The sequence below is a fragment of the Galeopterus variegatus genome, unplaced genomic scaffold, assembly GCF_000696425.1.
Source record: "Galeopterus variegatus unplaced genomic scaffold, G_variegatus-3.0.2 Scaffold2548, whole genome shotgun sequence".
Taxonomy (NCBI): Eukaryota; Metazoa; Chordata; class Mammalia; order Dermoptera; family Cynocephalidae; genus Galeopterus; species Galeopterus variegatus.
This window is the reverse complement of record NW_007728659.1, coordinates 274,113-290,080: the sequence shown is the minus strand read 5'-3', so window position 1 is coordinate 290,080 and position 15,968 is coordinate 274,113. Positions and strand designations below refer to the sequence as shown.

The 15,968-nt window shown below is 37.2% G+C and overlaps 1 protein-coding gene across 1 annotated transcript; it reads right to left on the bottom strand.

The window, feature by feature from the left end:
* Positions 1-505: 505 nt before the first annotated feature.
* LOC103598253 (cell division cycle-associated protein 4-like) lies at positions 506-15,521 on the bottom strand (the record flags this gene model as incomplete). Its single annotated transcript, XM_008582239.1, has 2 exons — positions 15,286-15,521; positions 506-1,070 (listed from the first exon to the last, which is right to left on the bottom strand). Coding segments are annotated over exons 1-2 (801 nt in total), but the record flags the coding sequence as incomplete, so codon positions are not given.
* Between the last annotated feature and the right edge of the window lie 447 nt (positions 15,522-15,968).

Here is a 15,968-nt window from a genome sequence, read left to right as displayed (position 1 = left end):
GAATACCTGGAACTGGGTAATTTATAAAGAAACAATGTTTACTGCTAGAGTTTTGGAGGCTGGGAGTCCAAAGTCCAGCGAACACATCTGATGAAGGCCTTGGTGGTGGTGACAGTAACACGGGCATCTCGCATGGCAGAGTGGCGGAGTGGAGAGAGAGAGCTCTTTATGTGCTCTCCTTTCAAAGCCCTCAGAACCACTCCTGTGACCACCATTAAACCATCAAATGGATTAATCCATGTAGTAGGGCACGTCCTCACAATCTAATCACCTCTTCAAGGCCCCACTTTTCAACTACAACAATAAGATTCACACCCTCCCTACAGTCACAGCGGGGATCAAGCCTCAGTGAGTTTGGGGGTATATCCAATCTACATTCTGCCCTGGGGCCCCCAAAACTCATGTCCTTTCCACATTCATTTCATCCCCAAAGTCTTAACTTGTTTCAACTCAATAGTCCAAAGTCCAGAGAGTCCCATCTGTGAAATCAAAACAGGTTATCTACTTCCAAGATACAACGGTAGGACAGACGCAGGGCACACATTCCTGTCAGTGCCATGTCTAGGTCATAGTAGGAACCATCCCTGTCTGAAAACAGCTTTTCCACGGAACTGGGTTTTTTATTCTCCAGTGTTTCAAATATCTGATCTAGCAACTTCCAAAAGCTTCCTCTATTTTCTTGAGGGCTGTCGGTTTCCAAAACACTGCTCTGAGGGTTCTTTGGCACCTGTGCCAAGGTGACCTGGGAAAGCTCAGACACTGGGCCCAGCTCAGGAGCGGAGTGTCCCTCCCCCTGCCCCCTCGCCCAGCTGCACAGGATCTGCATGGAGAGGAGGCAGTTGAGCGGCACCCGCGTGGCCCTCTGGGACACCACCACCTGCCACGTCCCATCCTGGGTCATCTTTTCCTGAATCTGCTGGGCTGTGTTTGCTGTGAGCACCGAGTGGCAGAGATTGGGTTTGACCAGCCTGTGGCCGAGCTGGAGCTTTGCCAGTGACACGTCCAGAAGCAACTGCTGCTGCAGGCTGTAGGACGGGTCCGTTTGGAACCAGCCTGGCCTCCCTGCGCACCTTCCTCACGGTCAGCTTCTTTTGTACTCACACAACCCTTGTGTGTCGCATAGCCCCACCTCGCCAGCGACTTCATCTGCTTTCTCTGGTTTCTTTTCTCTCATAATGCCCATCACTACCTGCTATGAATAAATTACTTCTAGTAAGAAGAATATGGTAGGCATGGAATGAATGACTCATGGCAGCAATGAAGGCAGGAAGATGGGAAAGCATCTTAACAGGAAAGTGTGTCTCAAGAAAGAGACAATTTATTTCTCAATAGAGTAAAAATAGAAAATAAAAAAAACAAGAATAACTTGGAATGATATGAGCATATGGTTCTGTAATAAAAAGAATAAAAGTAAACATTTCAGAAGTTAAATTTTCAGAGCTTTCCCATCCTCAACCTATGGACAGTTCTGATAACCTCACAAGCACGGTCTCATTTTAATTCGGTGGACATTTTTTCTGTGAGAGGTGCTACCCTTCTGGTTATTGGGAGAGAGGTTTTCTTAAGGGATGGAGAACGCAAACCTCCTTGAGACCAGGAAGCCTGTCTATAGTGTTTAGTATAGTATTCCAGGGCACCAGGATGCCATGAATTCAATAAACAACTGTTTAATTCATTTATTAAGATATTTTCTGAGAACCATCTATGTACATAGCACCAGGTCCTGGTCATGAAGGGGTGACCAGAACAGATGAGGTTACTATCCTTATAAAGCTTAAAGTTTACCAGAGACAGACAAATATTTAAATAAATTATTATAGAGTTAATGTATAATTCATTGTTACATAGTTTGTGTATTAAAAGTAAAAGAAAAAGGCAAAGACAGTTTACACTTTCTAGCTATAAATGAGTGTAAGTACTACAAAAAGTTATAAATTTAGTCTCTAAAGATGATAAATGAATCAAATTATTTGAACATTTCCACTCTGACTTCAAAATAATAACAGAACCAGGTCAAGATAGGGATAAAAATGTCGGCTTTATTTCCAGTGGAACTAGGTTGGGGAACATAGCTTGGGACTGAGCTGCGGTCGCAATCAGGCTTCTCTGCCTTTTCCCAGTGCAGAAGTTGGGATCCAACCCAGGGGGAATGAGGTTTCTACGGACCCTGATGCAGCCAGGAGGTGTAGCTTAGAGATGGGTCGCCCCGTCCACAGATGAAGCCTCCCCTGGTAATGGACACCAGGAGTCAAACAATGATGCAGTGGCGGGCTATCCCTTCAGAAGAAAGGCCCTAGACAGGTTGGTCCATGTGAGTTCAGAACTTTTGCCAGTGTGGACAATCAGACGAGAGGACACATCCCTCCTGCCGTGGGAGGAGCCCGGGTGAGAGGAGGAAGGGTCAAATCTACTTGTCTAATACTCCCAAGAAGGCAGAAATCTCTATTTTCTAGCCTTCCAGAAAAGGATGAGATGAAAAGGATAATTCTCTACATTATGGGTCATTTCATTGTTATTTTAAGTTTAATTATCTACAGGAATTGTACTTGGTTTACCTTTGCCCTCCCTTGCCACAGATGAAATCCTCCTACCCATAAATAAGGACACTTCATTTGATGAATTACCTTGTACCCCTTAGATATTGTAGTCTTTCAGGGCACAGCTATTAATTGGGCTAATATTTTTACCAGTAAGAACTCTTTGTGTTGCTTTACAACATCAGCTTATACATTTTTTCTACATTCTTACACTTCATTACAATGTAATGTGTTTTATATTAGTTACATCTACAAAAACTAATTTTCTCTATCAAATGATGCATGCAAGTTTGAATTGCCACAATTTACTCTGGTAAGAATGTTGGAAGGGGTTCCCTAAAGCACTCAAAATGTAGCATTTTCACCATCATTTTAAAAGACAAACTCCAGAATTAAATGAAAGGGGACTAAATTTAAAGGTAGAGTGGCATCCTTATGTAAATAATACATTTTATTTTACTTTTCTAAATACTTTTCTAAGTGCTGTTGTGAGTAGGTTTATTTGTGTTTCACAGACACAGGAATCGGGATTCTTATACTGTCAGAGCCGGCACAGTGATAATTTGAAGAATGACTTTGCTGATCACAGCAGAAGTTGGTGGCAAAGCAAACACTGAGCCTGCATCTTCTGACTGTAAGTCCATTTGTCCTTGATTCTTTTGACTATGCCATGTTTACTTATTTTATTCTAGAATATTCTGCAGCACTTCTCTTTTTTTTTTTTTTTTTTTAACTTGGAGCTTCTTGATATCTATCACAGAATACAATTTTATGTACTTACCCCATGATTAAAAAAATGTTAACATTTTGCAGATTTGCTTCACAGCTCTTTAAGCAAATAAGTAAATAAATAAATTGATCAATAAGTAACAGATAGAGCTAAGACTGTTTCCTCTTGTCCTGTCCCATTCCTCCACTCACTCCTTCCTTCCTCAGAAGGATTTGGTTAGTTTCATTCCTGTGAATATACTATGTAGCTACAGAGGCTTCAAATTTTTGCATAAATATCTTACTCTGTATATCTTTTTTTCAGCTTCTTTTTCTCAGGGTTTTAGTTTTGAGATTTACCTGTGGCATCATATGTAGGTTTCACTCACTCATATTAAATGAACTATTTTTTTTTCTGCATGAATATTTATCTATTCTCATAACGGAAGACAGTTTAGTTGTTTTCCAGGTTTTTTAAAAGTTATAAACAGTGTTACAACAAACGTCCTGTGCAACCCAATAAAAATTTCTTTAGGGTAGACATATATAAATGGCATTGCCATGTGGTATGGTGTATGCATATTCTAATTAAGCAGATTTTCTCAAAATGTTCTCTAAAATGGTTAAACCAATTTATATTTGTGGCGGCGAGTAAGAGTCCATATTTTCCCATATCCTTGACAGCATTAAATATTTGTAAATTAATTAAATTTTGCCAATGTGGGTGAAAAAGTGATATTTTATTGTTTCAGTTTGTATTTTTCTGATTACTAATAAGACTGGAAATCTTCCCATATATTTATTGACAGGTCAGATATATTATAAACCTTGGCAACTATTTTCTATTTTGTTATTATTTTTATCTTTTCTTAAAAGTTATTTATATGTTCTAGAAACTAATACTTTGCTGATCATAGACATTGCAAATATTCTCTTCCAATATTTTAATCTTTGAACTTAAAGTTTATTATCATTATTATTATTGTTATTGTCATACTGTTTATTTTTAGTTAGCCTACACCTCTGGGCTGTGGACTTCACAAGTGTTTCTCAGCTTTTTTCTCCCCACTTAGGCAGGACAGGACGGCTATAGTGGGACGGAGTTGGATATCTTCCTTCCTCCGGCTCAGCTATACTCTGATGATACCCCAGCAGGGTAGGCTCTGATTAACTAGTTTCTCCTGAGAACAGACCTTGTTAAGAATAAATGAGTGCCTGTCATATTTCAGAATGGTTCCTTTCCCCTTACCCCTGCCAGAAGCATGAATGAATTTTCTCTCATATTTACTGTGAGAACCTGGTTGAGCTTTTGGAGGTGAAACTCACAAAAGCCTGGGCACATCCTTATGATGGGGTCCCCCTAGATTTTTAACTCTCAGACTCGTCCACACCTAGCCTTGAGCAATCTGTCAATTATAGTTTAGGTTTTCCAACCCCAGCACTGGGTCCTGCAGAGGTTTCTGCTCTGGTAACTTGTAGTTTCCTATGTCATCCCTCTCTCTCTCTCTCTCCAATTTTAGGGACCAGTTTGCCCTGTGATCTTGCTTCTTACGGATCTAAGAAGAGTTGTTGATTTTTTGGTTTGTTCATATGTTTAACTTGTTAAGACAGAATGATAACTTTTAAGCTCCTCACATGGAGAACTGGAAACCAGAACTCTCCATGGTTAATTTCTATTTGATCATTAATTAGTACAAACTTTTCAGTGTTTTCACTGATAGTTGATATTTTTTGCAACTGCTTTCAGAAGTGCCATTTGATCCTGCTGTCTTAAAGATGGTCTCAATGCTTACTCCTATAGTTTGATATTTTTTGTATTTGATCTTCTTTTAGTCTTCATTTTGTTTTTACACATGGTTTGAGGTAGGAATAAAATGTAGCTTTTCCATATGGATAGTTGTAACCTATATATATATATATACACAAACACATATATATCTCCTTACTGAATGTATTGAAATATGTATGTTTGAATAGTCCATCTTTTCCTCACTGATCTTTAAAACCACTTCTGTCATATATTAACTTATTATATATATTTTTATAAGCTCTCTGTAGCTTTGTTTATTTCTGTTGCTTTGTTGCCTCCATATACTCATTCTTCATAATTTTATGAGCCATTTGGGGCCTCTTATTTTTCCATATGAAATTTTGCATCATATTATCAAGGTCCCTTGCTTCTGTCGTATATTAACTTATTATATATATTTTTATAAGCTCTCTGTAGCTTTGTTTATTTCTGTTGCTTTGTTGCCTCCATATACTCATTCTTCATAATTTTCTGAGCCATTTGGGGCCTCTTATTTTTCCATATGAAATTTTGCATCATATTATCAAGGTCCCTAAAAAATTTTTATGGCATTTTGTTTGTTTGAATTATATTAATTTTTTTTTCTTTTATAAACTGGGACAAAATAAATAGTCCAGGTTTCCGTATATATTATAATCACATTTTTTTTTGTCTTTGAGATAATACTTTGGTCACCTTGACTGAAGTTTTGTGTTTCCCAAAACTCTTCAGTCATTAGTATAAAGTCAGTTTTTAGGTTTATTTCCTCAAACGGCTAATCACATCCAATGTATGTGACATTTTACCAGTTTACCCCTCTAAGGCAGTTGCCATTTTTAAATTTGTGTCAAGAACATCACTGAATCTTTAGGTTTTATTCACGTTGGCTTATTGGAGTAATCTTGTTGCTATGTCTGGATCTTTAATGATTACCTGTGATGATTATAATCATCATGCTTGTATGAAGTTACCCTTTTTCTTTTGATATTCTGCATGCTTGGGTGCTTTGGCTAAAAACAGTTTCCTAAGTTCAGGCCGATTTTTCAATGGGCAATTACTGAATACCCTTCTAATAACCTCCAAGCTAGTCTTTAAGAACATAGGAAACTTTTATGACTGACTTGAAGTAATCTCAAGTAGCATTCTGAGTTTCTTCTTACGTGGAACAATAGTACGCGATGTAAATATTAAACACATATGTATCATCCACCTATTGATGTCTTAAAAGTTACCCTAACAATGAATTAAAGATCTATATTAAACACCTACAGTTTACTTGACCTATTGATGCCCAACAAATTAAAACACAGTAGCTAAAAACAACAATAAATATTATCTTACGTTGTTTCTGTGGATTGGAATTAGGATTCTAGCAGCAGTTTAGCTAGGTGGTTCTGGCTCACAGTCTCATGAAGTGGCTGTCAAGATGCTGGCTACAGTTGCATTCAGCTGAAGGCTTGATTGGAACTACAGGTACTGTTTCCAAGATGACTCACTCATATGGCTATTGGCAGGAGGCGTTATTTTCTTGCCAGCTGTTGACAAAGGGCTTCAGTTTCTTACCTTTTGGGCTCTTCCATAAATCTGCAAGAGTGTCTCCATTGCATGGCAATTGACTTTTCCACAGGAGTTGATTTAAAAGCATGCAAAGGCGGAAAAACAATGTTGTTTATGACCTATCCTCAGAAGTGACACTGGTTATTTCTGCAATATCCTATAGCTTACAAAGGTCAGACCTATTTAATACTGGAAGGGATTATACATGGGCATAAACACTGAGAGACAAGAATCACTGGGGACCATTTTGAAGGCTGTCTACCACAACATGTATACTAGCTTTGAGTCCTTTTAAATTTCTCACTAACATATTGGAAAACAATTAAAAGAATGTATCTGTCAACCAACAATACCACTGTATGCCTCAGTGAATTCTTTGGGGGAAAAAATAACGTCAGTTTATGCTGACCATTTGTGATATAATTAAAATTCACCAATTTTAAAGATCTAGTTTTTCCAATTTAAATTGGTTATCATTATTGAAGTGTTAGCACAGCCTCAAATTTCTTAAATAGTAGTCAGAATAAAGTTTTAAAAATAACTTTTATTAGATTGTCAACTCCGATTTTAAACAACTTAGCTTCTCTCCCCGTCCCTATCCAGATTTTTTTCCAAGTGAAACATCAAATTTTTGTCTTTTCATTTAAATAATACAGTACATTCTGTAAAATATTTTTTAAAATATGTGCTTCTAATGCTGTATTAGGGTTTTTCAGAGAATATAGAGAGAGTTAAATGGTAGGAGATTTATTACGGGAATCAGTTCTCATGGTTATGGAGGCCAAGAAGTTCCATGATTTGCCATCGTGCAAGTTGGAGAACCAGGGAAGCTGACGGTGTGATTCAGTCTGAGTCTGAAGGGTTGAGAGCCAGTGGAGCCTATGTTGTAACTTTCCGTTTGAGGCTGAAGGTCTGAGAAACATGAAAGCTGCTGGTGTAATTTCCAGAAACTAAAGTCCTAAGAATGAGGAACTCTGTTGTCTGAAGGCAGGAGAAAAATGGATGTCCCAGCTCAAGAAGAAAGGGAGTGAATTTGCCTTTCCTCCACCTTGTGTTATTTTCAGTCTCCCACGGGACTGGATGATGCTCACCCACATTACTGAGGAAGATGTTTTTACTCAGTCTACTAATTCAAATGCTAATTTCTTACAGAAACACCCTCACAGACACCCCAGGAAATAATGTCTACCAGCTGTCTGGGCATCCCATAGCACAATCAAGTTGATACTTAAAAATGGCCATCACAAATGATCTCACTGCATTATTGTTTTGTCACAGAACTAAACTTAATTTCTATGATTTTTTAAATTTTCTATGCAGCTGTATAGACTTATAGTGGGACTCAAAAATAACACAAACTATTCAAGTTACATCAATATGATCCTCTAATCTTATGCCACCTGATTTTTTTTTTTTTAATGATGTGAGCTAATGTATATTTGAGTTCTGAAATGTTGTTAGGACAGATGTGTACTAAAAAATTAATTGCAACAGTGAAATATATGTATTTTAACTTTAATCAATCTTTTCAGTTGGTCAGTTTTCCTAGAAAAAGATTTAATGAATAACTTATGCTCTAATAGCGATTTAGTTAATAAAAATAGAAATTTGTTTTAAGATACTATTTTTCTAATGATTTACTTCTTTTAAGCCTTTTGTTGTTTATTCCTTTTCTTGAGCAAAATTTTATTAGAATTCAGAGTGTTTTTTGCCTATAAATTCTTAAGCTCTTGTGAAATAATAGTGTTGAAATGACTTAAATGCATATTTGTTTTCCTTTGCAGTTCTACTGATAACTTTATTACATACACAAAGATATTTATATATTATTTCAATTTCAGCATATGAAAATAGAATTTAAACAAAAAATAATGCTTATTTGAGCCTGATAAAAAGTGCTCCGTGAAAGGTGTAAAAACAAAAACAAAAACAAACTATCTGTGTGATTTAAGATAGTCAGTCAAATAGATTTCCAAATGCTGGTGCCAAAAGAGCCAAGCTAATACCACCATCCTATAAAACTGTGTTTATGGATATTCAGCTCACAGGTAAAGTAGCAGGAGAAAGAAGAATCGGTGCTGGGGGAAATGCTGACAGATGGCAGATTTGCTGAGTCCTTTCTGTCATAATGAAGCAGGATGCTCTGCTATAGCTGCAAGCCAGATATTAATGCATTTTTTTCATTTACTATAAGGCCAGTAAGCTATTATTGCTGTAATGGGTAATGTTTCTAGCTGCTGTAAGACAGTAGACAATTTATTCAAATATTAAATTAGATTGTTAAAGGTAAAGTAACATTGCCAGGAGAACAAATTTAAAATAAATCCAGAGATAGCACAACATTAAAAAAAGATTATGTCAAAGAGAGTTAAAGGATAAAGGTTTTTTAATTATGCCCTAGGGACCATCTTTATATAATAAACACATTATATGTATTACATATATATATTACACAGCACACACACACATAAACACAGAAACACACATAGAATTAATAATAATAACTTGTTTTTCTGGGTCAAGTATGTTTTATACACTGTAAATAATGTAGACTGTGCTGATTACCAAGCTATTGTCTCAGATCTCTAACCTGCCCTTGTATACTCTGCTTTGTGATACTGGGTATGGGACTCTGCAATCCAAATTTATGCTTTGCCAGCACTGTCCGCATTAAGCTCCATGGATAGAAGTAGCTAGTGGGAGTTTGGGAGGCTAGGGATTCATTCCTTCCACTTTATTTTCAGCTGGCTTCGTGTTCTTGTGAGAATCACCCTAGCAGCAACCCTTCCTTGCAGCAGTAGCAGCAGCAGCAGCAGTGCCTTTCTACAGCAGCATTTGAATCCACCATGTAGTTTTTCTAATGCTTGCAGGACCAGTCTCAGTGAAGCTCTTCAGACACTCCCAGAGCCCCTTCTCCAATCTCAGAGATACCAGCACCAGCTGAGCAGCATCCCCTTCTCAAAGATTTGCATTTCAGCTTCCTTGGGCTTCTTTCCCAAGCTTCTAAGATTAATAGTTCTGGCCTCTTTTCACTTGTTTGTAGAGATCTAGGTGTGGAAGCTGCCTCCTGCAATTGCTCCATCCATGATAACTTCTTTTTGCCTTTTCATTTACTAAGTTAATAACTTTACAGCAAGATAATTTTAAAAATCTATATTAAATTCTGTCTGTTAATATAACTACTACATTTTATCTCTTCTAACTGAACTCTGACTGATACAGATATCATACAGAAATCTCAGAAATTTCATAACACGTTAGTACAATAGAAGAATAGAAAATGCAGATGTATTATTATTGCATATATTGAAAATCAAATTTTTCTTGAAGTTCTACTGTTATCTGAGATCATCTAGCCATTTGGTTAATAATTATAGCAAAATAAATTATCAATAAAACACAAGTTTCTAGGTGAGGGTGGTCTGCATTAATTCTCAAGTGCTCCTGGGAAACAAAACATACAAAATGTAAGTTCCTGTACTCTGCTGGCTTTGCCAAAACTTCATTGTCCTACTGAGGCCTCAGTTAACAATTCCACTGGCAGTTTCATACCAAATTTTATCTGAATATTTGAGGCTGATTAATCTCACATTTTTTACCTTCTTATTTTCTTTGCTGTTAACCCATTATGTTATTATTTTCAGGTTATTTCTCCCCCCCCTCACTTAATTCTCATCCCTGAAATGCTCTGTAATTCCTTTCCCAAGACTCAAGCTCCTATCGTACTATACTCTCCAAAATCTTTTGGTTGTGACCTATGCAAAGTTCATTCTGTGGCAAGCAAAATATGTCCTTAACCTGTTTACAGACTGTTCTCTATATTTTCTTGCCTTCATAAAAAAAAAGTTTCATCCTTAAATATGCTACTTCATAGCTGATTTCTGCATTGGAGTGTGCTTAATGTCTCAGACCAGGCACTTTCCTGTTTCCCCAATTCCAGGTTAGGCAACTTTCTGTGTGTTCCTACACAGTGTTATATACAACTACATGCCCCACGCACCCTCCAGTCTGGGGCAATTTCATTTTCTCCTTGATTCAGGAAGCCACTTCAAGACAGTTGGAGACATTTAAATTCCTGCACAGCAGGTAAATGCTGTGTGGTTTGCATGGTCATGCACTGACCTTTCTTTACTCCTCACATTTAGCTCCTCATGATTTCTGCTCTGCATTACTACTGACACTAATTTAGTGCTGCTCCAATTAATTCTCCAGTCCTTGCCAAAACCATGTTTTTTTCATAAAATGCATTCTTGTCACTTAAGTGCTTACAATTTTTTAGGGGATCCTTAGTGTAAACTCCAGACTCTTAACCTTTCATTTCTCTCTCCAGCCTCATCTCTTGCCAGACCCACTTTCACACTTGTATGGAACTCTAGTTCTAATCCTACTTAAACTTAAATTAAAAGAAGTTTTGGATTTACATTTCTTTTTTTTTTTTTCCTTTTTGTCTTTTTTCGTGACCGGTAATGGGATCGCAACCCTCGGTGTAGCGCCCGCACCGCGCTCAACCAGTGAGCAGACTGGTCTCTGTATGGGATCCGAACCCTCGGCAGGAGCGCCGCCGTGCTCCCAAGCACTGCACTCTACCAAGTGCGCCACCGGGCCGGCCCTGGATTTACATTTCTTAAGAGTATATATATATATATATATTACTTATATAGTGACTTATTTTATATTTTTATTAGTAACTTTTAAAAAATTGAAACAATGGATTATACATATTTGTGGGGTACAGAGTTGAATAGAAATACCTGTATATAATGAGCGATGATCAAATCAGGATAATTAGCATATTCATCAATAAAAACTTAATCATGGTTTTGTAATGATGACATTTGATCTCATCTTTTCTATCTATTTTATAATATGCAGTAAACTAATGTCAATCATAGATACCTGGCTTGACTGTACACCAATAGAACCTATTTTTTCTAACTAGCTGTTCTGTGTCCATTAACCAATTTCTCGCTATTCCCCCCTGACCTCTAGTAGCCACAATTCTGTTCTCTCCTTCTGAAAGTTCAAATTATTATTATTGTCCCTCCCTCCTTCCTTCCTTCCTTCCTTCCTTCCTGTTTATTTTTTTAGCTCACACTTATGAGTGAGGACATGCAGTATCTGGCTTATTTCACTTTGCATAATTTTCTCCAAGCTCATCTGTGTTGCTGCGAATGGCAGAATTTTATCCTGTTTATGGCAGAGTAGTATTCCATTGTGTGTGTTTGTGTATATCTATCTATCTATGTATCTATCTATCTATCTATCTATCCATCTATCTATCTATCATCTATCTATCTATCTATCAATCATCTATCTGTCTATCTATGTATCTATCTATCTATCTATCTATCCATCTATCTATCTATCCATCTATCTATCTATCCATCTATCTATCTATCTATCTATCATCTATCTGTCTATCATCTATCTGTCTATCTATCTATCATCTGTCTGTCTGTCTGTCTATCTATCTGTCTATCTATCATCTATCTGTCTATCTATCATCTATCTATCTATCTAACAGCTATCTGTTTATCTGTCTATCTATCATCTATCCATCTATCTATCAATCATCTATCTGTCTATCTATCTATCATCTATCTATCTATCTGTCTATCTATCTATCTATCTATGTATCTATCTATCTCTCTGTCTATCATCTATGTATGTATGTATGTATGTATGTATGTATGTATGTATGTATGTATGTATGTATGTATGTATGTATCTATCACATTTTCCTTATCCAGTCATCTGTTGATGGACACTTAGGTTGGTTCCATATCTTGGCTATTGTAAATAGAGCTGTGATAAACACAGGATCACATGTATTCCTTTGACATGATGACATGATGATTTCCATTCCTTTGTGTATATACCCAGAAGTGGGATTGCTGAATCATGCAGCAGTTCTATCTGTAATTGTTTGAGAAACCTCCATACTGTTTTCCATAATTGCTGAACTAATTTCCAGTCCCATCAACAGTGTATGAGGGTTTCTCTTTCTCTGCATCATCCACAGCATTTGTTATTCTCTGTCTTTCTGATACTGGCCAGTCTAACTGGAATGAGATGATATCTCAATGTAGTTTTGATTTTTGTTTTTCTGATGATTAGTGATGTTGAGCATTTTTTCATATAACTGTTGGTCATCTGTATGTCTTCCTTAGATAAATGCCTACTTTTTAACGGGGTTTTTAAAAAACTATTACATTGTTTTACATTTATCACCTCTAAGAGTTTTTTGATGGAGTCTTTAGGTGTTTCTGTGTATAAGATCACGTCATCTGCAAATGGGGACAATTTGACTTCATCTTTTCCAATTTGGATGCCCTTTATTTCTCTATCTTACCAGATCTCTCTGGCTAGAACTTCCAATACTGCGTGGAATAGGAGTGGTGAAACTGGGCATCCTTGTGTTTTTCCTGTTATTGATTTCTACTTTTATATTCTCGTGGTTTGAAAAGATACTTGAAATGATTTTAATTTTTAAAAATTTGTTGAGACTTTATTTGTAACATTGGCCTATTCTGGAGAATGTTTCATGTGCTGATGAGAAGAATGTATTTTCTGTAGTTGGATGTTCTGTAGATGTCTGTCAAGTGCAATGGGTCTAAAGTGTAGTTTAAATCCTATGTTTCTCTGCTGATTGGTTGCCTAGATAATCTATTCAATGTTGAGACAAGATTGTTGAACCCCCAGCTATTACTGTACTGGGATCTATACTCTCTTTAGATCTATTAATATTTGCTTTGTATATCTGGGTGCTCTGACGTTCATGTATATTCATAGTTGTTATGTCCTCTTGCTTGATCCCCTTATTACATAATGACCTTCTTTGTCTCTTTTCATAGTTTTTGGTTTCAATTTGCGTTTTCTATTCCTTCACTATCAATCTCTGTTTGTCTTTGCAGCTGAAATGAGCTTTTTGTATGCTGCATGTAATTGTGTCTAGTTTTTTAATTCGTTCATCCAGTCTATGTCTTTTCAGTGGAGAATTTAATCCATTTATATTTAGGGTTGTTATTGAAAGGTATTGTCTTACTCCTGGCATTTTATTGATTTTTAACAGTTGTTTTAAATATATTTTGATCATTTCTTTTCCTTTTATTGTTTGTCTTTAGTGTTTCTTGATTCTTGTAATGATAATATATGGTTTCTTTCTCTTTCTCATTTGTGTATCTGCTCTACCAGTGGGTTTTATTCCTTCTCATGTACTCATGATGGTGATTGTTGCTTCCTGCATTCCAGATATAGGACTTCCTTAAGGATTTCTTGTAAGGATGGTGTTGTAGTGGTAAACTCCCACAGTTTTGTTTGTCTGGGAAATACACTATTTTTTCTTCATGTCTGAAGAATATTATATGAGGTATAGTATTCTTGGCTGGCAGTTTTTCTCTTTTAGTACTTTGAATATGTCATCTTATTCTCTCCTAGCCTATAAAGTCTCTGCTGAGAAATCTGCTGTTAGTCTGATAGAGACTCCCTTACAGGTGCTTTGACACTTTTCTCTTGCTGCTTTTAGTATTGTTTCTTTGTCTTTTACTTTTGACAGTTTGATTACAATGTATCTTAGAGAAGACATTTTTGGGTTGAATCTATCTGGGGATCTTTGAGCATCTTGGATCTGGAAGTCCATATCTCTCCCAATACTTGGGATATTTTCAGCTATTATTCTACTGAGTAGGTTTTCAATACTTTTTACTTTTTCCTCCCCTTCTGGAGCACCCATTATTTGGATGTTTCTATGCTTAAAGTTGTCCAATAGATCTCCTAGGCTTTCTTCATTTTAAAAAAATTCTTTTTCATTTTGTCTGCTTAGGTTATTTCAAAAGCATGTCTAAAAGTTCAGAGATTTTTCTGCTTGCTCTTGCCTGTCATTTAAGCTCTTGGTTGTATTTTTTTTATATCATTGATTGAATTCTTCAGTTCCAAGAGTCCTGTTTGGTTCTTTTTAAAGATATCTATCTCTTTGTTGAATTCCTCTTCCAGATCCTGGATTGTTTTTCTTATTTCATTGTGTTGTCTATTTGAATTTTCTTGTATTTCTTTGACTTTCCTTATATTTGTTACTTGGAATTTTTTTTCCAGTTATTTTATAGGTTTTCTGCTACTTGGAATCTGGCACTAGAAAATTATTGTATTCCTTTGTGGGTGTCATATTACTTTGTTTTTGTTTTTTTTTTTTTCATATTTGTAATATCCTAAGTTGATGCCTGGGATCTGTTGGAGGAGTTGCTTCTTCTAACACTCTGGAGTGGCTATTGAGGGGAAAGACTCCCTCCTGTAGATGTGCTCTATTGTGACAGTCAGTAGGGTGTTTTAATTCTGGTTCCAGGTATCCACAATAGTGTAGTCTCTGTGTGATTGTCTTGATTATATTCAATATTGGAGTTGTCTGTGAGTGCCTCTACAGCCTAGCCACCAGAGTACTTGGTAGTTCCTTGCTGAAGTGAGTGATGTTGGGCTGGGCTGTCAAGGTTGTGAGTAAGATTTTTAGCTCTTGGGAGAAGCAACAGGGTGCTTCACCAAAGAAGGTGGGATTGCTGGCAGTGGCCAAAGGCCCTGAATAGACAGCTTTCTAACTCTGGATAGTGTGTGCACTGCTCCCTCTGTCCTGATGGTGGCACCTTGCTTCACTGGATCTCTCATTCTCAAGGTGCAGGATGCCACATGGACACAGGTGTAGGTTACCTGGAGTGATGATGGGGCTTCAGGGCTATGGAACCTCTGCTGGAGCTAAAGCAAAATGCCTCTGGATGTTGGGTCTGATCCCAAAACTGAAACTGCTGCAGCAGCCTGGGACCTGGGGGATTGGGGCGGCTCAGCGTGAACTCTCTCCCTGGGTCAATGCAGTCATGCAGGCTCGCAGTAGTGCCCAGCACTGGGAGCATGGCCAAAAGGGCAGCTGGTTTGTGCCACAAGCCCATGGTGCCATATTCACTTACCTCTTTCCTACAGGTAGGAAATCCTCCTGGTTCCTTGCTGCTCCTAGCTGGGAGATAGAGTGGTGGTGGTCGGGAATTTTCTTCGGTTCCCTATGTGGCTATCCTGAGTTTCTGCACTCACCAGCATCTCTGCTGCTCCTTTGATGTATTCCAGTTCGCTCCTTTCATTATTTTTGTCCAAATGTAGTCGCGTATTCGATATATTCTCTGTCTTTGTGGGGGAGACAAACAGTAAATCTTTCTAGTTAGCCATCTTGCTCTGCCTGCCCTCCCAGTGTATATTTTATTGACTTTGAACCTCAACAAATGCTGCTCCCATTTTAATGAATGCCCTCGCTCCATTATTTTACTGGTTAAGTTTTATTTAACTGCTAGGACATATCTTTAGTAACATTTTCCTGTTGCCTCAATTTTGGATCAGGTAACTTC